Raw genomic sequence first — 26,674 nt, 5'->3', positions numbered from 1 at the left:
AGTGGATTGAGAGCCAAGCCAAGAGACTGGAGATCCTAGGTTCAAATCTGACCTCAGACACTTCCTAGTTGTGTGACCTGGGCAAGTCACTTAATCCCCATTGACTAGTTTTTACCACTCTGCTGCTTTAGAACCAATAACAAGTATTGATTCTAAGACAGAAGGTAAGGATTTTTAAAAAAGTTGTCTGTTAGTTATGTTATAGTAGGGATTCTTTTTTTATATTTAAGAAATATAAATAGAATGTTACTGTACCCACACTCTTTCAAGGTTTATTTACAGAAAAACAGAGTTCCAGTCCTCAAGGAGCTTACTGTCTAGAAGTGGATAAAATATTGTCCATCTGTTTAGTGTTTTTAATTTGTCATGGTGTTTTCCCATCTGTTACCTCACTTTTGCCCTTACAGTAACCCTGAGGTAGGCAGGTGAGATAATAATACCTGAGACTATCCTTTCTGGAATTCAGCTGTGAAGCTGTGATGTAAGTGGACAGAGCCTCAGGACTTGGGAGCCAGAGGCCAACTATGTTTCATGACTTTGGGGAGCCACTTAATATCTCTGAAGATGGAGAGAGTAAGCCTCGAAGTACCTCCCCTTGTTCTGAAGATTGAATGATGTAGCACAGATGCCAACTGCTTTGTAATGCAAAAAAGCTACATAAGCAGAGTTTTAAATTATTATTGTTTTCAAAGACCTCATAACCTTCCCTCTGAAATTACTTTTCTTTTACTCTGCATGTATCTTGTATGTGCATGATTATTTGGAAGTTTTCTCTTTCACTAGAATGTAAGTTCCTTGAGGGCAAAGGACGCTGTTTTTTGCTTTTCTTGGCATGCAGAGCACTTAGCTCAACGACTGGCATATAGCAGACACTTAATAAATGCTAGCAGGTTGTTGGAGGAAGCTTCAGTCACTTGGGGCAATTACATAATTCACCTCCATACACTCAGCTCACCCTTCCTCTGAGGTCGAGTTTCAATCCACAGGCTCAGTGCCCGCCTCGGGGTAGGAAGGACCATTTCCAACTCGATTGCCTAAAAAGAGCTCGCACCACCCGTAGGGGCGGGAGTTGGAGGGCTAATATCTGAAAAGTTACGTGAAACTCTCGTGGACTGGGGGTGTGAGCTGAAAACCCGAGTCCATTTGTGCGTCTCGGGAGGGGCGGGCATAGGGGGCGGGACTCTGAGGAGGTAGGAGCTCGCCGATTGGTCTGAGCAAAGACGCCGGGTCCCCCTCCCCGGTTTTCCCTCCCCCTTCCAGAGGAGAGAGTGTGCCTGCGTCAGCTCTGCGCGTCACGGGCGCGGAGACGAAAGGGGGCGTGTCCTGGCACCTCCTGGGCCCGCTGATTGGCGGTAGGAGAAGAGCAATGCTCCCTGGCCGGCCGGGAGGAGGGCGGCGCGTCTGGAGGCCCTAGCCGGGGGTGGTTGGAGACCGGTCCAGTGGCACGATCATGGCAGCAAGAACCGGTCAGGGGGCCTTGAAGAGAGTGGTCTCGGGCTACCGCCCGAAGTCGGCGGCAGCTCCTGGAGGCCCGACCCCGGCTCGAGGCCCCTCGAAGAGCGTCAGGTAAAACCGCCGAGAAACTTAGCCGTCCTCGTAGTTGTTGCCATGTCGTCGCAGTCTCGCTCAGAGGCAACTGCCTGGGCTTGGGGAGCGGGGAAGGGATCTGGGAAGTAGGCATCCGGCCCCTGACCGCCCCCCTTCGAAACCCCTGGGTGGAATCCGGAGGAAGGAGGCCTCCGCCGGGGCTCCGGTTGAGCTGTGAATCTTGATTGACGCTGGTGGAGACAATAACTTGCTACGGGGCTCTTCCGGCCCCTCCCCCACTGCTCGTGGGGAAGCCGGCTGCGGCGGCCCCGGGGCCTGGCGTAGAGCCCCGCTTCTCCTCCGCCCTTTGTCTGTCCCGCCGGATGCCCTGACGGGGCCTTCCCGGCTTGGGGTTAGAACCCTTTGCTCCCCCGCCCTTTTGCGCTTACAAAACGAAACACTGGCACTGGGGGGAAGAGAGGAGGAGTTGGAGGGGAGGGTCGCCGACGGTCCAATTCTGTACTAACCTGTAGGCTTGGGTTCAGCCCCAGCACCTTTTGCCACTCGGCGGGTTCCGTAACTTTGAAAGCCTAGAACCCACCCGTTTGACTTTTAGGTTAGCAAGGACACAAAAGGACTTCCCTGTACTGCTTTGTTTTCTTTTGTCTTCAGTCACTGATATCTTGTCATGATTATGACTGTGGATTTATGGAGCATTTCGGGTTGGTAAAAACATTTTACAGAAAATCGGATGCTCATCTCGTCCTCAAAAGTAGGAAAATAGGTGCTGTTATGATTCTCGCTTTGCAGATAATAATAATGATAGTTAACATTTATATGAGGCCTTCAATGTGCCAGACACTGCGCTAAGAGCTTCCCAATTATCTCATTTGGTTTGAACAAAAACCTTCGCAGATAGGTGCTATTGCTATCTTCTTTTGATAGATGAGGAAACTGAAGCAAGGAGAAGTTTAAGTGACTTGTCCAGTCACGGAAGTTCTGGGTTATATTTGTACCATAAAAGTCTTAAATTTTTATTTTGCAAAAAAATATAAATGTAAACTTCATCCCAGTGAGAAAAAGATATGAATCCTATTAAAACCTCTGAAGAAACTTAGCTTCAACAAAGAATACAAAAATCGCTTCCTCTCTAATAAAACTTTTGAGTGGAATCTAAGAAATTTCTGTTTTGCTCCCCCGGTCAAGTTGTGGATTGTTTATCCTCTACCTAAATACATACCAGCTTCCAGTGTTCCTTCTCTTAGTTAAAGAGGTTTTGGCTAAGATTATACAACGAGTAAGTATCTGAGGCTGGATTTAGATTCAAGTCTTATTAACTCTAAGCCTAGCCCTTTCTTATCCACTGCACCACCTTGCTTTCCCCAGCTCATGAAATTATGTACACAAAATATAAATTGTCATTATTATTCAATAAAAGGAGTTTTCATTTATGAAACACTTCACAGTAGCATTTCTTTAGGTACCAGACTCCTCTAGTTGATGTAAAATTATCTAATTTTTTGAAAATTTGTTTTTAAAAACTCATCCATGGAAGGGCATACCTCTGAACATATACACTGAAGAAATAATTTATGACTCAGCTGGGTACCAGGGGAGAGAAATTATAGAGAACTTAAAAGTATTGCCAAGGAGATGTATACTGTTAAGTGAGGATTTATAGTTTTCAGTATCTATAGTGCTGTATATATAGGCAACTTGTCCTATTGTTGGCCAAATTAATTTCTTTTTCATGAGCAACTTGCAGTTTGTTTCTAAGAGGATTTTTCCATTTGGATTCATTTCTGATTTTAAAATGGGGAGTTGGTATAAAAATAGTACCTTTTTGACAGAAATTTGCCCAAAGGTAACTTTACATAAATGTGTTTACTTGTACAGTCATCCCTTAGTTATTCACATTTATGGAATTATGTCAAAAGGTTAACTCAAGAGGAATTAAAATGTGTAATTCCAGTCAACTGGAGACAAAATGGCAGCTGTCTTGAAAAGTTCCTCTCAAATAGGCACTTAAAAGGTATAGTTTCCATTATGATTTCTGGGAAACCAGTAGAAATGGTGTCTAATCTCTAGCAGTCAAGCAGAATGCCACTATGTGAAATAGAAATTGTTTGAACTATTCAGTAAATTATAAACTCTTGTTTTATGGGTTTTGTCTGAATATAGATGGTATGAACCTATCTGTACTAAAATGTATTATCAAACTAATTTTTTAGCCTATCTTATGTATTTTACTTATTATAAAGATATTATATATTATATATGTATATATAAAATCTAATTAGTCAGAAAGCTGTCCTGAGTAAGATTCCAATTCTTTTGTTACCCTGTGTATTGGTTCCAAGGAAGAAGAGTGATAAGGGCTAGGTAATAAGGGGTTAAGTGATTTGTCTAGACTCACACAGCTAGGAAGTGCCTCTAGGCCAGTGATTCCCAAAGTGGGCGCTACCTCCCCCTACAGCGATTCAGGGGAGCAGTGATGACCACAGGTGCATTTATCTTTCCTATTAATTGCTATTAAAATTAGAAAAATTAATTTCTAGGGGGCTAAGTAATATTTTTTCTGAAAAAGGGGTGGTAGGCCAAAAAAGTTTGGGAACTACTGCTCTAGGCCTTGCTCTCAATCTACTGAGCCACCCAGCTGCCCCTTAAAATCTAAATTAAAAGGAAAAATATTTTTGATGATTAAGTTCTCCATATGTTCCTATTCAAAGATGATGTTTACATTGCTCCAGTATATTTCAAAGTTTCTTCAAAGAAATCCATGGTGTAATGCAAGAGGTTAGCCAAACCAGGAACACTGCAAAAACTAAGTGAATGAAGAACACTTTGCCTGGACTAATAAAGCAGATAGAAGAACAGTTCATTGATATAGTTTATCAATATTTATCTTTGTTGAGTGCTTCAGATAGGTAATATTTATCTTTGTTGAGTGCTTCAGATAGGTAATAGTTTGGTCCCAGACTTGAGAAAGATAAAATTTTACTGTTATCCTTAGGAAATTGTATCACACTTTAAGAGTGGGAGATAGCATGATGAAGTGGAAAGAACTCTGAACTTGGAGTCTCTGGACCTTAATTCTAATATTGACTACTCCACTTTTTATCTGTATGACTTTGTGTAGTTCACTTAACCTATCTTGTGCCTCATTTTTCTCATCTACAAAATGAAGGAGTTGAACTAGATGACCCCAAGGTCCCATTCTGCTCTAGGTCTGTGATCTTTGTACTGTGACCTTAGCTATATAAAATCTCATCCTACCCATTCAACCTTCTACCAGTCCACTGGAGCTTATGTAACATATGCATTTTTCTGTCTACCTTTTTGTGTACCAGTCCCCACCTCATTCCACCTTTTTTTGCCCAGGTAACAGTAATCAGATTCATATTGCTATTAGTACCAGAAAGAGTAATACAATCTGCTTTATTTCTTCACTTGCAATCCCTCCAATAATCTAAACCCTGGGTACGTCACACCCCAGGAAATGTTATTTCCCTGTTGCAGAATATAAGCTTCATGAGGCAAGGATTGATCACCTTATTTGTATATCAAGCATCTAGCATAGTACCTAAAACATAGTGCTTTATATGTATATATTTGCAGATTTTTTTTTTTTTTAAGATTAGGTTTCCCTATCTCACCCAGACTGGAAATAATAGGGGCTATTCATAGGCTCAATCCCACTGTTAATTGTCACAGGATCTCTGACCTGTTCTGCTAGACAATTTGGTGTGCCAGCCCTCTGCCTCCCATATTGATACAGATATCTGACCAGCAATGTCTGCTTCTGCTTAATTTCTGAGATGAAGAGAATCTCCTATGCCTTAACCTCCCAGATACCTGGGATGATAAAAATGTGCCACTACACTAATTAATCACTTTAACTATGTTTTTCTTGTGATTCTATGTGTTGTAAATCATGAAAGAGCATAAGCTCAGAATTTTTAAATTTATTAATAACAGGTAACATTGGAAAGAGGTGAAGTAGATAAAAGCCATATTAGTAGTGACTTATTGTTGGCATCAGATATATATATATATATATATATCTCTAAAATAGTGTGGTCTAGTCAGGTGGAGAGAACAAGAAACAGTTTAGGTGGATTGAGAGCTACTGATAGGAGGTCCATTGTTCAAATCTGGACTCGGACATTTCCTAGCTATGTGATCATGGACAAGTCACTTAACTCCCATTGCCTAGCTTTTACCACACTCTTTTGCCTTGGAACCATTACACAGTATTGATTCTAAAAGGGAAGTAAGGGTTTAAAAAAATGAAATAAAAGAAACAGGAAATGAATGACCAAAATAGTATTGGTACCCTCAAGATGCCAAAAGAATAAGACGAAGTACTTTGTGACTTCTGGAAAGTCATTTCACCTTTGTAGGTGTTGGTGTCTTCTTCTGGAAAACAAGAGCATTGGATTCAATAAATTAAAATTTTATGACTCAGTCTACTTCTAACACATTGAATCATTGCTCTGTAGAAGATTCATGGGGGGAAATGGGCAAGAATCACAGTGGCCAAGAAGGTGTGAAGTTGCTGATGTTTACATGGTTTTTTTACATTGGTGAAGGAAATGAATGAATGGATAAAATCACAGATCTGATAAAGTAACCAGACGACTTGTTATATTACTTAGGATCATATGAAAATATGGCTATTTCTAAAGCTATAAACATACTTGAAAAAAATTTTAATAAATGAGCCTGGTTAAAAAAAATCATTATCGGCTACCACTACAAAATATTTGGGTAATAATAATATTTGAACTTACACTATTATGTTCATTATCATGATTCTTTTCTTGGATTCTCTGAATATAATAATTATTCCTAATAGTTAAATAGCACATATACATTTTTATGACATGAGAGTTATTCAGCACTCTGAAATTTAATGGCATCTAAAGTAGTAAGCAACCTCTCTTTATATTTCTTCTTTTTAGGCTCATTTCATTCTTTCAAATTTAGGTAGTCCATATGCTCTGATCTTGATTATCATACCTACTTTTGTTCTGAATAGCTTCATTTTATCAGCTTTCTACTGCCTGGGGAATGTTTTAGGCATCATCTGCAAACTTTCATACTTTTTTAGATCAGAAAGGATTTTTTTTGTGAGGTAGCAATATCATTTGACATTAATCCTTCTAATAAAATTCATTAAATTATTGTATTAACACTATTAAGTCCTGGACAGACTGATGATTTCTCCAGGGGGCATTTATTTTTTTTAACCCTTCTATCAGTATGAAGTATTTCTTTTAAGGCAGAAGAGCAGTAAGGCCTGGGCGGCAATTGCGGTTAAGTGACTTGCTCAGGGTAACACAGCTAGGAAGTAATCTTAGGTCATATTTGAACCTAGGTCCTCCCAACTCCAGGTCTTATGCTCTGTCCACTCTGCTACCTAGCTGCCCCTCCAGGGAATATTTTAAAAAGAGAAGAATAGGGGTGGCAAGTTTTTGTTGTTTTTTTCTTCAGCAGATGCCACTTAGTCATATTGATCTGAATTCCGAACTCACATTTCTAAATAGCAAGTAGGAAGGTAACAAGATGGTCTACCATGTTTTCTTTCTTCATCTCTTTGGATGTGTATTTTTTTCTTGAAGAAATTAAAAGCATTATCTTTTGATTTATTATTAGATATGCTACTCCCTGTGAAATTTTTAATTTCTTAATAATAAATAAGACCTTCAATTTCTGTGAATTAATAATAATAAATAAGACCTTCAATTTCTGTGAAATAACATATCATACTTTAAAAGTTGCAAAGTGCTTTACAAATATTATTTCATTTGATCCTTACAACAGCCCTGGGAAGAAATTTGTATTATTATTATTATTCCCATTTTTCAGGTGTGGAAACCAATATTGAGGGAGGCTAAGTGACTTGTCCAGAGCCATACATGAAGATAAGATTTTAACTCAACTTCAAATGACTTCAGGTCTAGCACTTGAAAATCTAGTGTGCCAACTTGCTGGTGTGAAATGATGATTTAATTACCTTTGTATTGTAAAAGGAGTAGAAATTGCATTCTTTTCCTGTTAAAATTAGAAAAATTAGAATTTAGAAAAGATAGTCTTTTATGAGTTTAGCCTGAGTATTTTTTAAGTTAATACTTGTATTGTACTTTATTTTTGTAGGATGAAATAGCTCAGTTTTAATGATATCTTAATTAAAGTTCTGAGAGGTTAAATAATTATGAAAAAAAAGTCATACAATTCCATAGACACAAAACTGGGAGTAGCTATGAGCAGTAAATCCCTAGAAGGTTACATATACATACACTGGTTACTGTAACGAGCAAAAGTTGAATGACTAAAGAAACAGGGTTAGTCTTCTGAGCATATTGATATATTAAGCAATGCATGCCAATTGCCCAATATATTGGGACCAGGACCGTTTGACAGACTTTTATACATGAAAAAGAATTAATCAAGTAAAGCCAATTAAAAGGAAACACAATCTTTGGGAACCTGATTTCTAACTGAATGAAAGATTAGGGACTTTCCAAGTTTGGAGGGGGTGTGAAAAGGTGAAATTCAATGAATTCAAGAAAAAGAGTCATTCTACTCTTCAGGTATCTGAAAGCAATCAAAGGAACATGGAAACAATAACCGATTGATCAGTATGGGACCAGTTTTCAGATAAGATATAATTGGTGATTTGAGATGTACAACTGTGGGAAAACTCCTTACATCAGTCTTAGGATTTGACTGCATTTCTGGTCAACTCTAAACAGCAGGTACAGATGGTTCGGTTTTCCCAGCCGTGAAAGGTTAGATTCAAACAATGCAATAAGGTTTTCTTCCAGTTCTCACAATTGAATAAAGTTTTCTCACAGGACAAGAAGTTGGACTGCTTCCATAATGGAATAGATCGAGAACTGAGCTGGCTCCACAATTGAGTCACAAGATGGAGTCTGTGGTTCACTTAATTCTCATAATTAATCACTTGCTGTCCTAATTTCCTTAATTTCTCACAATTCCAGGTGTCAGCTGTTATATTATTGCCTACATGCAAATATCTAGTAACGACCTAAATTCTACTAGCTTAACCCTTCTTGTTTCAAAATTCAGTTTTTTGATTCATCATGTCTGACTCTTTGTGACCCCCATTTGGAGTTGCCATTTCCTTCTCTAGGTCATTTTACAGATGAAGAAATTGAGACAAAAAGGATGAATTGACTTGCCCCAATAAGTATGACTTAACAGCTAGTGAGTATCTGAGACCCGCTATGAATTCAGGAAGATGAATCTTCCTGACTTCTGGCCAGGCACTCTACTCTAACTACCCCAAAGGATTTTAGGGAAGAATTTTTTTAAAAATTAGTTTTGAAATAGCCCCTAACACATGCCTGGGGTATGATCCAGATTCAGTGCTCTTTCTCTGTTTTACTGGTTCTTTTTACACGCACATACACATGCACACATGCATATGCATATACTTTATAATACTGTCACTTTCCACAAATTCCTCTTCTTCCTTTCTTCATAGAGATTTCCCTTGTAACAGATGTGTATAGTCAAAGCAAATCAACTCACTGGCCATTTCTGAAAAGGTTGCCTTTATTTTGCGATTCTAATCTATGCTCTCCAAGTCACGTTGTGTGAAGGGATATTTCAAGTCTTTTGAAGTCAAGTAACCACATTATTGTGGCAATTCTTTTAGAAAGTCAATGATATAGACTGCTAGACCTAGAGTCAGGAAGACTTGAGTTCAAATCCAGCCTTAGACCTTTACTAGCTATGTGGCCCTAGAAAAGTTACAGCCTCCCTTCACCCTCATTTTCCTCATCTGTAAAATAGGAATAATAATAGGACCTACCTCTTAGGATTGTTGTGATGATAAAATAATATTATAAACCACTTTGCAAATCCTAAAGTGCTATATAAATAATAGCTCTTATTATCATTATCATTAGATTCTGCTTATTTGACTAAGTATCAGTTCATAGAGATATTCCCAAGTTTTTCTGAAATTTTCACTGACACAGTTCCTCAGGGCATAATAATATAGTCTATTGTATTCATATGCCACAATTTATTCAACTATTTCCCAGTCAAAGGGAATCCACTTTGTTTCCAATTCTTGGAAACAGTCAGGGCTGTGTTCCCATGTGTGTCTCATTTCACTGCAATGTGCTTCTCTTTTAAAGATTTCCAGCTTGGAAGGACCAACAGATCTTTTTGCCTAGCTGATATAGTCTTCAAGAAGCCATTCTAGCCTCCCTGCCACTGTGCAGCATCAGACATAAACTTTTGTAGAGTTCTACTTTGGTAAATCTGGAGAAAGCCTAAAACCGAATTATCATACATACTTTATTATGGCTTGAAGTTATATAGCATGGTAAATTCTTTCCTCATTGAGAAAGTAATTTATTTAAAAAAAAACCTTTCTCAGAGAAGTTAGAGTGAGACCTAATTAATTTTTAAATATTTAGTTTTTTCATTAACCAAAATCTCTCATCTTCTTCCAACACCATTTTATTGGAAGAGAAAAGACAAAAAACTTTGTAACTAAAACAAAGCATGTTCAAAAAAATATTTGTCTCCTGCGCCCTTAGGATGTTACCTCTCTGTCAGGATATGGCTAGCATGCATTATTCTGGAGTCATGATTGGTCATTGCATTAATTAGAGTTCCTAACTCAGAGTTGTTTGTTTTGACAGTGTTCTTACTGTATAAATTGTTCAAGTTCTATTCATTTCACTGTATCAGTTAATACAACTTTTTCTAAGTTTTTTCCCCCTAAAACTGTCTCTTTCATAATTTCATGAATATATGTACATACATGTACATTTACACATCCTTCCCTTTGCTAGTTCTTCCAGTCTAATTTAATCTTTTTTTATTCTCTTCAGAAAAAAAAGCCAGTTTTCTTCCTTTTCCCAGTCTAGGGCTTGTTTTGTATCCTTATCTTTGTTCATGCTACTCCTTCTTTCTAGAACACTCTTCAACCTTCTTTCTACTAATTAGTATTTATCATTTCTTTCATGAACTGACTTAAGACCTAATCTCCTGTAAGAAGCTTTCCCTGAGTAACTAACTTGCTCTCATCACTCCTTTCCTCCAGTTTGTCAGCATTTAATACAACGAAAACCCTTGATAAGTCTCTGTGATCAGAGTTTACTACTACCTTTGAAATTCTACTTTATTTTCAGTTCTGAATTCTCTACCTCCAACCTCCTCCCCAAACCCCTTACCAGTAGAAGAGGCAAGTAAAACAAGTTACCCCTAATTATTAACTTTAAAAACTCAATAACAAACCCCTTACTTCCTCCATGTTTCTGAAGTTCATTAGAGTCACTGGTTTCTCAGCTACCACCTATGCCAGAAGAAAAAAAAAGTCCAAATCTTGGCAAATCATTCTTGAAAGGCTATTTAGTCTCTGTAGGGCATTATTATATACTTAAGTTTTAATAATGTATTTTTTCCCTGTTTAATTTTCTTGTATCAAGGCAAGAGACCCAACTATGTATTCTGTGACTACCCTTCTTCTAATAATGAGTAGAATAATACTTTGGGTATATTCATTGAATAAGTGAATGACTAAAGTAATAATGAAAAACCCATTTCATATCAAGTGCCTAGATTTTCTTTTGGCAGATAAAAAAAAAACTGTAAATCAGAGAAGCCATAAAACAGATATCAAGAAAAGCACAAATAAATGCAGAAGGAAAGATTGAGAAGGAAATGTACACAAGAGGTTACACCATGAAATAGGCCTACATCCAGACCACAAAGAATTTAGAAAACTTCATCTCAGAAGGTTAAACAGAACCCGGAGAAGGCAGAAAAAGATTTAAAACAGAATCCTAAAAGAAAAGAAAACATACACCAAATTTCCAGTGAATGAATGACATGTTTGACATCCTCTGAACACAAAACATCACATATTGACCAAGAAGGCATTTCACATGTTTTTTGGGTTGAAGTGGCAATAACCGTTAAATGGATGCCAAATTTTAAAAGCCCATGGGAATGATGGAAATTGATCCAGTCACATTAATAGAGGTGGAAATAATGACCCAAGACACTTGTAAAGATCTCATATAATCATAGAGTATTTGAACAAAGAGATCGGTTATCCAATCCAACTCTACTTTTACAGATAAGAAAACTAAAGCTCTAAAATGTTGTGAGCTCCCCATGACAGTACTTATTCTACATCCCCTGAAATGCCTGCCTATTTAATATGTGGCATGTGGCTAATACCCTTCAGACATGAAAAGCATAAAAAACTGTCCTACCTTTAGAGAAAAAAATAATCCTGGAAATATTGACATTATCATGCTATCAGTCCTTCACAAATCTATTAGCTCTTTACATTCTTCACATGAATTACACACCTATTTACATCGAGAGGGTAAAAGCCAGCATTTTAAAGGAAAATGTAATGGATATTGAATACCCCCAACCTTTTCCTGCCATCTATATTGTAGACTACAAAAAGTTGTTCAACTTAGTGGAACAGCAATAGTGTACTGTAGTTGAGTAAATGAACTATAGGTTGAATTCTTATGTGATAATATCTGGTGAGAATCCAAAAACATGATTTTCATATGCTTGCAATATAAATTTATCTCATATTAATGTATTTGCAAGTGCTCCCATTTCTAATCCCTAGAAAGGAGATACACTGTGGGATAAGCTGACTATATTACAGAGGCATAGTATATCATGTGACTGTAAGCTGACTTAAAGCTAGTTTTCAGGGAGAAGACATTTTTGTATTTTACTATGTGGCAGATAATCCTTTTCATGACTACATGCTATTATTTTTAGTTTCCTGAGGTGTTAAAAAAAAAAAGCTCACAAATCTTATATAAGCTTATAAAACATATTGTGAAGTTTAAGAAATGTATGAAGTTGTAAATGATTCTAAAATACTACTCTTGTTTCAGTGGTTCTGATCATGTGCTTCCTGATAATTGTCCAATCACTCTAATAAGGCAATTTTTTGTATTTTCAGACATCTGGCTTCCTGTGGTATTTTGATGACCAAAGTGCCTCCATTACACACACCACTTGTGTCTAAGGAGATCTCTTCAAGAACTTTCTTCAAAATTGCTGCTCCATTAATAAACAAAAGAAAAGAATATTCAGAGAGGAGAATTATAGGGTTCGTATAGTGTAACTAGTTCTACTAAGTGACAAGTAAATGCCGCTTCTCTGGCAATGGAACTTCATTTCCCTCTTTTCTTTCTATAGTTTCTTTTTTTTCCTTCCTTTTGTGAGTTTTTCTGCTGCCCTAGTTCAGAAGCTTTATTTCATTTTCTAGGTGCTTCTTAAATTTTTTAGTGATTCATTAATGTTCAAAAAAGTATAATTATATTATATACTTTAAAAAATTAAACTCTTACCTTCCATCTTAGAATCAATATTGTGTATTGGTTCTAAGGCAGAAGAGTGGTAAGGGCTAGACAATGAGGGTTAAGTGACTTGCCCAGGGTCACACAGCTAGGAAGTGTCTGAGGCCAGATTTGAACCTAGGACCTCCAGTCTCTAGGCTTGGCTCTCAATCCACTGAGCCACCCAGCTGCCCTCTTTACTTTCTGATAAAGGTTTAAACTTATGAATTTACAAATTATTTAAGTAAAGCCTCCTGTAATGGTTTTTTTAAGCATTTATTAATATTTATTTTTTTGAATAGTTAACATGGTTACATAATTCATGCTCTCACTTTCCCCTTCACCCCCACCCCCGACTACCCCCTCCCCACCATGGCAGATGTGTATTTCCACTGGTTTTAACATGTGTCATTGATCAAGACCTATTTCCAAATTGTTGATAGTTGCATTGGGGTGGTAGTTTTGAGTCTACATCCCCAATCATGTCTGCCTCAACCCATGTGTTCAAGCAGTTGTTTTTCTTCTGTTTCCACTCATGTAGTTCTTCCTCTGAATGTGGGTAGTGTTCTTTTCCATAAATCCCTCAGAATTGCCCTGGGTCATTGCATTGCTGCTATAATTTTTTTTATGCAGTTTGGTCATTTCTTTTTTCTCCCTTTTTGAGTTTTCTTAAGGATAATTCTTTCTATAGTTTATAAATTTATTTTATTCACCACCTTTCCTCTGGTCTCGTCTCAAACAGATTAGAAAATCATTGACTGGCTGTTGATTTGGCAAAAGGTGTATAGATAGGGAGAAGAAACTGTTAGTCCACATAAATCCAATGATACTTTTTGACCAGATGGAAGTTATTCTATCAATTTTATCTTTTAAAAAAGGAGAAAAAAATCACCAACTTGTCTTGTCTAATGATTGAAATTTCTCCCCATTTTCTATCATATTTGACATAATTGAATCTGCTCTCTGAATTTTGTTGCTTTTTTGTATTTAATTCCTAGGATAGTTCTATCTTTATGGGAATCTGTTTAGATTCTAACTTCATTTAACTTAGTTCAATATTTATGGATTACTACTTAGTTTATTCAGAGCACATTTGCTAGGCACTAGGATATTCCTCCGTTCAAAAAGCTTGCATTCTACTTATAGTCTTCATAATTTCCCAAGTTGCTACAAAAGAACAGTTTTAATTTTCTTTTACTCCCTACTTTAATGATTTGATTTTCTCCCCATCTTTTCTTTGTATATGTAGTGAAAAAGAACAAGGCATAGTCAAATAGGAGGTCCAAATAAGTAAAACAGTTGAAACTAGCAGGGACTAAGAATGTGCCATTAGGGGTTAGCCTCCCTCTTCAGTTTTATGGTTTTAAAATGCTTCCAGGGATTAGTATAATTAATAGAGTGCTGTACTACAAATCAGGAAACTTGGGTTGTAATCCTTCCTCCATCATGATAACTGGTAAAGATAATCTCCATTATAGACAGTCTCCATCATAGGCCTCAGTTTCCTTATCTCAAAAATGAGGGCCTTAGACTAAAATATCTCTATAATACTTACTAACTCTAAAAAATTCATAATTTATTTGGAATTGAATTTTAAAAAGTTTTAAGTGTCTGCTCCTTCCAAGACCAAATAAATATAGCACTAGGTATGAAAAATTAGGTGCTAGGGAATTAAAAAATAGTCGCCTAATTCCACTTTATTAATTTGGGATGAAAACTTTAAAGGTTCCATCACCCCAATCAGATTTATTAGAAAAATTAACTAAAAGAAAACACTAGCCCTTCAAATATATTTTATTTGGAAATATATTTTCTTATTTTTAACTCATGTTATACTTCCTTCCTGGTTGAAGGTAGAACTTCAGTCCCCCTCAATGTTATCTAAAAAAAACCTTTTAACTTAAAGTTGGTGAGTGGTTTTTGTTAGAACATATTCTGTAGTAATTGGGATTGTTGCCTTATTTCTTTTAATCCATGAGTCTTTGGGAGGTATGCAACATATTTATCATTGTCCCCATTTTACAGGAAACTAAGCCTTAGAAAAGGGAAGGGCCTTGCCTCGAGATGACACAGTAAGTGAGAAGAGCTGGGCTTGAAATGGAATCTCCAGAGCCTCTCATTTCAAGCCCAATGGCTTTTTTTCGGTACATATTGTCTCTCAAAAAAAAAAGGCAGTTTGAGGAGAATGACATTTAAAAAAAAGTGTTGTTGTTCAGTCATGTCCAACTCTTCTGTGACCTTATTTTGGATTTTCTTGGCAAAATAACTGAGTGGTTTGCTATTTCCTTCACCGTTTCATTTTATAGGTGAGGAAATTGAGGCAAATAGGATTAATTGACTTGCCCAGGGTCACACAGCTAGTCAGTGTCTGAGACCGAATTTGAACTCAGTAAGATGAGTCTTCTTGACTTCCCGATAGAGCCCAGATCTCTATCTGCTGTACTTCAAAGCTATAAATCAGAGCACTAAGAAGCATATTGATTTCCTGCCTATTGGCTTGTTGTGATTATCAACCAGAGACATTGAACAGCCAGTGTGTGTGTGTGTATGTGTGTGTGTATTTGCATTGCTTATATGGTATGCTTAATTATAGTAACTAACATTTATCCTAGTATCTTAAAGTTTACAAACCAATTTGCATATATTTTTCCTTTAATCTTTATAGCAACCAGTGTTGGGTAGGTGCTTTTATTTCCCTCATTTTACAGATGAGGAAACTGAGACTGAGACTGGTTAAATGACTGACCTAGGGTCACATGTCTAGCAGGTGTTTGAAGCATGATTTGAGCTCAGGTTTTCCTGACTTCAAGAATTGTGTTCTATTCACTGTGCCTTATGGGGTAGAAAATATGTATATTCTAATCCCTGTGCTACAGATAATTTATAGTTCAGAATTGACCTGCACATGAAAATAGCATTCAAGGGATTGAGAAATATGTGCATCTTTTGTGTTGATGGCAACCTTTATAAAAAATAAGACAGCACTAATGAGTTATTTCAAAATGTATAAATGTGTTCCTTATTTTTTTCTGAATAGTTAATATGATGCCAAGATATTTGGCTTTCTTATGCTAGTGGCAAGTTTTTCAGTGATTCACTTTAAAGGACATTTCTTTAAGGGCAGTTTTTTATTGATGCATCATTCTCATTTTCCATTCTGCTTCTTGCCCTCCCAATTAGGGACATTTACAAGGAGAACGAGTAAAAGAAGAAATATATTTTGCTATTGCTACTAAGAAAAGAAAATGGAAAAGGATGTACTTGTTCATGAGGTCAAAGGTCCTTGCACTTGTTAAAGCTCTTGATAGCTCTGTTTTCTAGTTTCCTCTGCAGTGGAGGAAATGAACATTAGTTGAAAGTTGAGTGTACAACTAGCTCACTTTACACTCTCTTCTCTAGACAGTGGTTTAGAAAGGAGAGCCTTTAACAAATGTGAAAATAAAATGATTACTCAAAAGAGTTCTTTGTTTCCTTATGCTTAAAAGGAACTGAAAAATGTGAAAGAAACCTATGTACTTTTACATATGTATAAAGTAAAAATGTACATGGCTTTTTAAAGAAACTCAAATAGAATTTTGTAGTTGGTCAAAGGAAAAATAGAAACATTTTCTATTTTGCTATGCAATGTGAAGAAAAGATACCATTCTATCATCAACTTGATACTATTAATTATCCCTTTTTGAAAAATGGAAATGTTTTTGAAAGTGTAAAGGGGCAGCTAGATAAGCCTTAGTAATAGAGAGCCAGACCTGGAATAAATGGAATAGAAGCCCTAAATTCTTTCTGGCCTCAGATACTTTCTAGCTATGTGACCCTAGGCAAGTCACTTAATCCCAGTGGCCCAACTACTAAGTTTCCCATCTCTTAATTGAGTTTTAAATTGTTCACTCTAAAAATTAAATGTATCCATAATATTATCCCACATATGTTTTTGTTTATAGTCACTTTATTAACTTAACAAACATATGCAATTCTATACATTTGTTTCAGATATTCTATGCAAGAAATGTATGATGTAGTATCTGGTATGGAAGACTACAAGAATTTTGTTCCTTGGTGCAAAAAATCAGATGTAATATCAAAGAGATCTGGATATTGCAAAACACGGTTAGAAATTGGGTTTCCACCTGTGTTGGAGCGATATACATCCATAGTAACCTTGGTGAAACCACATTTGGTCAAGGTAACTTTTTTCCCTCATTTATCTAGTTTTTCCCTGATAGGGGTCTCATATCTTTTATTATTCAGATGTATCAAAACCATAGCTTTAAAAGGTTTTCTCAAAGCTAATAAAGTTGGGGGGCCTTATTATTTTAAAATCTTTTTAGAGAGTCTCATTCTAAGATATTAATATACAATCTTCAGATGATAGCTATTTGCTTACAACTTGAGTAGGGAACCCTTTTTTTTCTATCAATGACCATTGTATCAGAGAAAAACACAAGTTTAAGACCAATAAGTGAAAACAAATTAATTCTTTTTTTTAAACCCTTAACTTCTGTGTATTGGCTCATAGGTGGAAGAGTGGTAAGGGTGGGCAATGGGGGTCAAGTGACTTGCCCAGGGTCACACAGCTGGGAAGTGTCTGAGGCTGGATTCGAACCTAGGACCTCCCATCTCTAGACCTGAGTCTCAGAGGTCCACTGAGCTAGCTACCCAGCTGCCCCAAAACAAATTAATTCTTGGATTTCTTTTTTCTTTTTAATTCTTAAAAATAACATTTTCCCTCAATTACATATAAAAACAATTTTTTAACATTCATTTTTTAAAGTTTTGAGTTCCAAATTCTTTCCTTCCTTCCCTCCCTCTCTCCTACCCTCCCCACTCTCTGAATAGGTAAACAATCTGATATAGATTTTACGCGTGCAACCATGTAAAATATTCCAGATTTGTGGAGAAATCTTAAATAAAAAAAAGTAGAAGAAAGAAAGTGAAATATAGTATATTTCTGTTTGCATTCAGACTTCATTTTTTTCTTTTTTTGGAGGGCAGATAGCGTTCTTCACCACAAGTCTCTGGGATTGTCGTAGATCGATACATTGCTTAGAATAACTAGGTCATTCACAGTTGTTCATCAAAAAATATTGCTGTCACTATATGCAATGCTTCTGGTTCTGCTCACTTCATTTTACATCAGTTCATTCAATTCTTAACAGATTTTTCCAAAATTATCCTACTTGGCATTTCTTATAGCATGATAGTATTCCATCAAAATCATATACAACTTCTTTTTAGAAAGGAAACAGGGGGCAGCTGGGTAGCTCAGTGGAATGAGAGCCAGGCCTAGAGAGGTCCTAGGTTCAAGTCTGGCCTCAGCCACTTTCTAGCTGTGTGACCCTGGGCAAATCACTTAACCCCATTGCCTAAAAAAAGAAAGAAAGAAAATATTCATTTTTTTAAAAAACAGAAAATTATTTAGAAAATAAAGTACATTTTTTGAATATTGAGAAAGCCAAAGGAGAATGGAAATGTTCCCTCTCCCTCTGTTTTAATGTAAGAATTATGTGCACAGCTTTGCACATAGCATGCTTTTATGTGTGTTTTGGTCTTCATGAACACAAAGAAAGAAACAAGACAAGTACATACAGACCACTCCTGGAATAGCATCTTTGTGACTTCCTAGTATTATTAAAATTAGAGTATGTTACATTTTTGTGACTATTGGCAATCTCTCCATTTTAAAAATATCACATTTTTACTTAGTACTTTTTCTAATGCCAAAATTACTCCCAATTACATTATTCTCATATTTGGCATTCAACCAAAGCAAGGGAGGGGGGAGTAACTCTGTGATAGCAAAGGGAAGGGTACTACTTTACTGTAAATCAAGACTTCATTCTGTGACCAGTACTCCTGTCAAGACTTGGTAGTAGTCACACCGTCATCTGCCAGGTAGTCTTAGACTGGTCTAGGATCATGTTGGCGAACCTATGGCATGCATGCTGGAGAGGGCTGCTCCTTCCCCCTCTTCATGCATGCCTGAGGACGTTTTTCTGGTCACCTGCCCCTTGCCCAGCAGCCTAATGGAAGCACTTCCTCCCTCCGCTGTCTGGTGTAAAGGGATGACTCGCATGCTGTATGAGGGTACAGTTGCGCACTAGGTCTCTAAAAGGTTCACTATCACTGGTATAGGACAAAGTAGATGTCAGTGAAGTAGAAAAGCATCAGGTATCTGAGTTCCTCCAAGGTAGTGTCTTAATCTGGAGATCTTCAGAGGAATTTCAGGCCAAATTTCTTTTCCTGAGTTCCACTGTTTCTTCCACTCAACTGACTCCAGAAATATTTAGTTTGGTCATTTAAAAGTAAAAAAAATTATGTTCACTGATTTGAATTGCTTAACATTTATGCCTAATTGCTATGCAAAATAGGAACTATTATGACTGTCATTGAATTCTAAGATACTTTGAAAGATCTTTGACTGCTTTGGTGTTGATCATTCCTTCCACCAGCTTATAGCTCCTCCATGTCTTAGTAGGTGGTGATGAGCCTTTCTGCTGGTTTGGACTCCTTTTCAGAACCCAGGACTACTTCTATCTCATGTTAAGGCATCAATGTAGGTCTTTTTAGAAAGATTGTTAAATATAAATCAAATTATATTTGTTATGAGTTTTCATTTTGACACTAAGCTTAGTTCACTTTTTGTTTCTACTGTACTTTGATGGCCTTTTCTCAATTAAAATTATGTGACCATTCTCTCAGGGAGCCTAGCAGTGCAGAACTTGATGGTAGAAAATCATGAGAACTGTAGCTATATGACCCTAGTCGAGTCCTCCTATCTGATAATTAAAATTTTTAAAAAATATTTTAAATAACATTTTTATATATAAATCTATATGTATATCAAAACATTTTAAGTAATTTTTAAAATAAAAGACTAAGAAGAACACCTGAGGCATTGTTTGTTCACATATTTTTCTGGGAGTTGGACTGCCAAAAATTTGCCTGTGCCTTTTTTTTTTTTTTTTTTTGAGCCATTTCTTTTACTCTGAAATTTTCCTTTGGCCAAAGATTTTCAGAATACTCAGAAGTTTCTAAAAGAGATAAAGGTCTATTTTACCTTATGATCTACTTTTTAGGGATGTGTTGTTATAATTCCTTAATTTATCCAGGGAAAGCATTTGACACTCTCTTTATAATAGCCTCTATAGCATTCACTATATTCTGCCAATGCTAACTGGGAATGAAATATTTTGAAGATTTTATTCCTGATAAAACACATCAATAGATGATGTTTTGTTAGATTAAATTGTAGTTGTAGAAGAAATTCCTTTAGCATTGTATATTTTTAGTCCCCATTGATATTAATCTCAGATTATATTTGCATCTCTTTGTTTTAAGCACATGAGGCATTTTTTTTGTATTATATTTATCTTGTATGTCTTATCCTTTGCCTAGAGATGACAAACACTCAAGGTGGGAAGGGAGCACACGTGGCCCATAACACTCCCAAATATGGCTTGAACTGGATTAAAATGTAGTCCTAATCTGATTTTAATGTGTTGATGCATTAATAACAAAAAAGAAATATATAAATGTTTGGTTTTCTAAGTCAATGTACAGCCCGAAGAGGTACTTATGTATGATTTAGTGATGACATTTCTTTTTGAGTTTGACACTAATATTCTTCTTCATTCTACAATTATATTATAAAATCCAGACCCCCTTGCATTGCAGCAAACACTCAGTACACATTTCTGTGCATGAGTTAATGAATTAAAGTGCATTGTGTCACATCAACTTCTCTTTTAACTTATAAATTGTGTTATGTTGACTAAGTTGAGGCAATTGTTAATAAAGCTATTAATATGGAACTTTTGAATATTAATTAGATACTGTGCTTTAATCTTTAAAGAAAATGCTAAAGTAAACTGAGTCAAATTCCTAACTCAGGGGATGAAAAAATAAAAACTTTTAAAAGTCATATATAGTTCAAGCTGCAACATTTTGTCCTTGGGCAAACCTCAAATGTTGGTTAATAAATATTAGCATTTTCTTTACATAAAATGTGTAACATTAATTAGAATATTCTTACAATAAAATATATTTTTGTTTAGAAATTAATTTAAACAAATTGCCATATTTTAAACATTAGTTTAAATTCAAAAGGGTCCTTAGGTAAAAAAGGAAAGCAGCAGCCAAACTTATGAATGTCTCATTTTTTTTCGACTCTCATTCTGACACATCTAATCTCTTTGGATTGAGGGATTGGGCTTTTCCCCATAGTCCCTTCTCTCTGGTTGTGTGTAGGACAGGACAGAATTTTGAGTTTCTCTTAGGAACTATGGGCATCTTGTTCCATTCTCCCCTCCCCTTTAATGCTGCTTTGATTTTTATTTAATCGAATTTCCCCTGAATAAATATGGGAATGGTGGTACTTCTTCTGGTATCCCTAGTGAAATAAATGCTCTGCCTATTCTTTAAACCTTATCCTGTCTTCACTTGTCTGACATTTAAGGTTTAGCTTTTCTAAATGTTTATTTCAATCAGTAAAGCTTAACTAGTACCAAATGGATACATTGAACTGTGCCTTTTATATCATTCTAGGCATCCTGCACAGATGGAAAACTGTTCAATCACTTAGAAACAGTTTGGCGTTTCAGCCCTGGCCTTCCTGGATATCCAAGGACTTGTACAGTGGACTTTTCTGTATGTATATAATAAAATACTTGAATCATTCAAAATAAGATATATGTAAGGTCAACATAGAAGTGAAGTAAATAGACTGGTTGTCATGACAGAGATCTTCCCAAGAATTGTCAAACCTGATCTTTGGTGATTCATGTGGGGACAAAGGATACCACAAGAAATAACCTAGAAAGCTTTGCTAAGGATTATGAAAGCCAGGGAAAAAAAACAACCCTGAACAACTGGGACACAAATGGTACTTTCATCATTTGTGCCAGATGAAGATAGATGATTCAGAAGGGAAAGGCAGATTTAAGAACTGAACAAGTTGCCAAGGACAATAAGTGGTAGATTTTTGACAATGGTTTGAAATATAGGATAATTGCTTGGAATCTTAAGAGGGAAAACTGTCTGTGTAAATTTAACAGGTTTGGCTCTCCAGGTGTACCAGCACTTAGTAGGAGGAAGAGTAGCAAAAAATAGGATAAGTAATTCATTATAAATAGATTCCTAATAAGAGAGCCTGAATGAAACCCATGACCTCTGAAATCTATATACAAATGCAAAAAAAAATAACCTACGAAGGCAAAAATTATCAGGTTTATTAAAGGTCCTTAATTAGGGAGGCAAAATTGATCTCAAAGGAATCACTAAGAGCAGAATGAAACTCATGAATGAAATTTGGCAAACTTTTTACAAAAAGAGCAGACTAGATAAGGGGAAGCAATTGGAATTAAAGTAGCATTGAATGTTAAGTTATATATGTACATATAGCAACACCAATAAAATATTAGTATTGAAAAGTTGGGCTTTTGCTTTTATGGAAAAAGTGTACTTCTTGACTGTAATCAATAAATAAGTATCTGCAAAAGTTATTGAAAGCTCTCCCACCCATTTTATGTTTTCCTCTTCAGTTTTGGGACCAACTTTCTGTCCACCTATGCTGTTCCAGAAATAATAGGGTTTCCATCCAAATGTATGTTAAGATGTAGGTAGTAGACATTTTCATCCAGTTGGTCTTTTCTGTGTGGATGAACAGGTTAACAGACTCCAAAACAGAGCAGGAATTGATGATAAATGAAAGAATAAACATTAAGCAGTTAACACTATATGTCAAGCTCTGTGCTAGCTAACAGCTCATTTTGATCAATAAATAGCTGAAGTAGAAAAAATGCTACTTTTTCTCCACAGAGCAAATGAGAATGAAGGATTGAAAAGTTTTAACATTCATGTTAGATTTTTGGGAGAACAGATTTCAGAGAGATCAAGGAAAGTATAGGGAAGATTAAATGATGTAGTGTTTTCCTGGGGAAATTAGCCCAAGAGGAAGGGGAAGCTCTCAAGAATGATTCTAAGCAGAAATTGAGAATGAAAAAGTGGAATCATCTGAATGACTGCTTTTTTCATGGAGTACTCATCATTAAACTCAGATTTTAAAAGAAGATGGAAGAAAAGACAAATAAATGAATATAAATTAATAATGTCCTCTAAAAGTTGTGTCAGGAACACTAAACCCAGAATGAACTAAAGTCAATGGCATTATTTTTTATTCTAATTTTTTAAAACTACGCTGGGGCAAGAGGAGGAAGGATCACAGAACAGCTCATTCTAGTCAGGCAGGACAGGATGATGATTACTAACACCAGTGATAAAGCAGAGCTGTTTTTTTTCCTAAGTAAGATAGTACAGAAATGATTAGAAGTTAATAGAAAGGAGGAGCTAGGTGGCACAGTGAATAGAGAGCCAAATCTGGAGTTAGGAAGAACCTGAGTTCAAATCTGGCCTTAGAGTTGTATGACCCTGGGCAAATAATTTAACCCCATTTGCCTAGCCCTTGCTTACCCTTCTGTCTTAAGAGTTGTTACTAAGATTGAAAAGTAAGAGTTTTTTAAAAAATGAAGCAGCAGCAGTCAATGGAAACTCAAAATATGTGAGGAGAGAATAAGGAAGCATCATCTAGTTGACCTTGCTGAAAGACGAGCAGATATGATTACTTGGGTGCTCCCAGTGATCTTTGAAACATCTTAGAGAATGAAAGAAGTGTCCCAGGATTGGGGAAGAGCACATATCTTGATTTTCAAAAACAGGAAGACTTGTATTCCTGGCAAAATTCTGGACATATTAGTAATGGTTGATATGTGAGTGCTTAGAAAAGAAGTAAAGATCTCCATGAGGTAATATGGCCTTATTAAGAACAGGTCAGACTAACTTAATTCTTTTTTTGACACAGTTATTAAAAATAATTAAGACTTAAAGCTCTAGGACTCATGATGAAAATGCCAACCATGGACAAAGAAGGAACAATTGGAGTTGATGAGTGTCATCTTCTGCTTTATTTCCTTCATGAGATTTTTATTGTATTTGTGATATGTGTCTTCTATCAAGACATGAGCAGTATGAAAATATGTATTGCATAAAAGTACTGGTATAACCTATGTCAGATTATTTATTGCCTTGGAGGTGGGGGAAGGCGGGAAGGGCGAATTTGAATCCTAAAACGTCAGAAAACAAATTGTTTGTACAAATAACTGAAAAAGGGTAAAAAAGACATAGCCCAGATTATACTGTAAATAGAGTAGACTTTGACTTCAACAGAGCATTTGATACAAATCTCTCATGCTGAGCTTGTGGATCAGGTTTAGAGATATGGGCTAACATGCCCACTTGGCACTTGACTCCCTTATTTCATTCTGGGAAGAGCTGAAATGAGAGAACAGGACAGGCTGGAGGGTTACATGTGGTGTCCTCAAATAAAGCTTTCTGTATCTTTCATGGGATTCCCATATTGTGATTAGACATACTCTTTGTCTTCATGTGGCAAAATTTAACCTAACCTAACCTAAACTACAGCAGCAGACATGTAGTACTACTCAAAAATTGCAGGTAGAAAATTTTCTTCAAGAAACAATCTTCCTTCTATGAAGTTGGCTGAGAATCTCACCCAGACCCTTTCATACATATTGTGTGAGCTAGAAACCTTGGTTTTCTTGGGACAGTGATTCTAAAACTATTTAGTTGCCAGTTCTTGTTGATTTCACTTTTACAATATCTCTTGCCTCCATCCCTACACTCATAGGGCTACAGCCCTCGTTTAGGCCCTCATCACTTTGGACCTAGATTTTAATTGGTTTTCCTGCCTTTAGTTTCCCCTCTATTCAGGCCATCCTTCACATAAATGCCAAAATGATGCTTTTGCACACCCACTTGCCACAAAAACTCTTGTCCGAGAGGCAGCAAGGTTTTGAGTCACAGTGGATAGAGCCAGGCCTAGAGACAGAAGGACCTGGGTTCAAATGTGACCTCAGACACTTCCTAGCTGTGTGACCCTGGGCAAGTCACTTAACCCCTATTGCCTAGCCCTTACTGCTCTTCTGCTTTGGAACCGAAACTTTGTATCCATTCTAAGACAGAAGGGAAGGGTTTAAAAATAAAACAAAATCTCTTGTCATTTAAAGCCTTCCCCAGTTTGACTTTGTCCTGTCTTCTCACATTTATTATGCCTTGTTTACATTCATGTCCTTATACAGTCTAGCCAAAATGGCCACATGCTAGGCCTCAGACATGACATTCCATTTTCTTTCTCCTTGCCTTTGCCTATCTCCTTCCTAGAATGTACATCCTGCTCTTTTATTCTTAGAGTCCCTCTTCCCAGGCCTCTTCTTGATGCCCTGTCCAAGCTGCTAGCTCTATCTCCCAACCCAACTCTATCTTGTATTTAGTTTGTATGTTTTGTACATGTATTCACATGAACATGTTTCCTCCTAATAATGTGGCCTTTCGAGGACAGATTGTTAAATATTTGTCCTTGTGTACTCAGTGCCTAGCAGTCTTGTCACGTGGCAGCTCATTGATTTTCTGCAGGTACTTGGATTTTTAGCTAAAATAATTTGACTTTTTTTCCAACAGATTTCTTTTGAGTTTCGTTCACTTCTACACTCTCAGCTTGCCACACTATTTTTCGATGAAGTTGTGAAGCAGATGGTAGCTGCCTTTGAAAGAAGAGCATGCAAACTATATGGTCCAGAAACTAGTATACCTCGGGAACTGATGCTACATGAAGTCCATCACACATAAAGGAAAAAAAACTGGTGCTATCCACTTATAATAATCATTTTAATCTAGTCCACTTTTAAGTGTTTTCATCACTGTGCTTTCAAAAGACAGGAGATAGTTGTTAAATGTAGCTTTGAGTGTAAAAATGACACCATTGAAAATATGCAACCAGATGTACATAGATATTTGCTTCAATCAAGTGCAATTCAAGGTAATTTGTATATTAGTGTGTTCTGTACTTACAATAATGAAATGTAGTTATTGTTGTTAGAATACTGATATCACTTTTCCCAGCACAATTTCAAATTTGTAAATCAGAAAAACAATTGTAATTACTGCTTCACCTAAAATATTAGCTGTTATTTCTGCTCTGTGTAATATATTCATGATATATCAAGTTTAAGTTATTGAATCCAAAATATTTGTAACTTATTGTTATAGGGCCTACCTTGATAGCCTGAGATGTTTGATAATCATCAGTGTATCATTAAGGTAAAAATTTTATGACCTAAAAATATTGCTCCTGAGGGTACACGGCATTACTTTTGTGTATTTTCATAGTGATTTTTATCAGCCTGAAAGATTTTTTTTTTTTTTTTTGGTCAGTGGTCCAGAGCTTTAAGCTACTTTCTGAGTAGTTTGTACCCTTCCCTCCACGCACCCACTTGGCTGCTCTTTCAACACTGTTAATTGAGTGCCAAATTGAGCCGACTGCAGTTGACAACAGATTCAGATGAATTGGTTGACATCTCTGGCAGTTTTCATCCCCATGTTTTTATTTATATAAATGTGTGCATTCACTTTCAATAATGTATTTTAAACCTTAACTGATATTTTTTTAAACAAATCAATGTAAGCACTGAGGAGGTAACTTAATAAAGTTATAGCAATTTGTTTACCTTTTTGTACAGTTGTCATTAAAATCTTTATTCCTTTATTTTCATGAATGCACTTCTAGTACAAGAATAAACCAAGTTAGGCTCATTTCTGATGGCTTAAGATTGATAAAGGGATCTCCCAATATGGATACAATTCTAACAACTCTCATAATCTCAATCCCTTTATATCTTGAATATAGTCAAACAATTTTTATAGCTCTT

The 26,674-nt window shown here is 36.3% G+C and overlaps 1 protein-coding gene across 2 annotated transcripts; it reads left to right on the top strand.

The window, feature by feature from the left end:
• The first annotated feature begins 1,419 nt into the window (after positions 1–1,419).
• On the top strand, positions 1,420–26,472 carry COQ10B (coenzyme Q10B). 2 transcript variants are annotated; one of them, XM_044666434.1, is made up of 5 exons: positions 1,420–1,566; positions 12,518–12,667; positions 16,887–17,079; positions 21,441–21,542; positions 25,428–26,472. In XM_044666434.1, the coding sequence occupies exons 1-5, from the start codon at positions 1,451–1,453 to the stop codon at positions 25,593–25,595; spliced, it is 729 nt and encodes a 242-aa protein (XP_044522369.1). In that variant the 5' UTR covers positions 1,420–1,450; the 3' UTR covers positions 25,596–26,472. The 2 variants fall into 2 exon arrangements, with proteins under 2 accessions (XP_044522369.1, XP_044522371.1); XM_044666436.1 differs by lacking the exon at positions 12,518–12,667.
• Positions 26,473–26,674: the final 202 nt, after the last annotated feature.

Source organism: Gracilinanus agilis, chromosome 3, assembly GCF_016433145.1.
Source record: "Gracilinanus agilis isolate LMUSP501 chromosome 3, AgileGrace, whole genome shotgun sequence".
Taxonomy (NCBI): domain Eukaryota; kingdom Metazoa; phylum Chordata; class Mammalia; order Didelphimorphia; family Didelphidae; genus Gracilinanus; species Gracilinanus agilis.
This window is presented reverse-complemented; position numbering and strand designations above follow the sequence as displayed.

What these genes read in the sequence shown, in the direction of transcription:
- COQ10B (XM_044666434.1), top strand. Translation starts at nt 1,451, where the DNA reads ATGGCAGCAAGAACCGGTCAGGGGGCCTTGAAGAGAGTGGTCTCGGGC. An exon ending in TCAGAGAGGAGAATTATAGG is followed by an intron (nt 12,668 to 16,886) that starts GTTCGTATAGTG and finishes CATTTGTTTCAG; the next exon opens with ATATTCTATGCAAGAAATGT. An exon ending in TGAAACCACATTTGGTCAAG is followed by an intron (nt 17,080 to 21,440) that starts GTAACTTTTTTC and finishes ATATCATTCTAG; the next exon opens with GCATCCTGCACAGATGGAAA.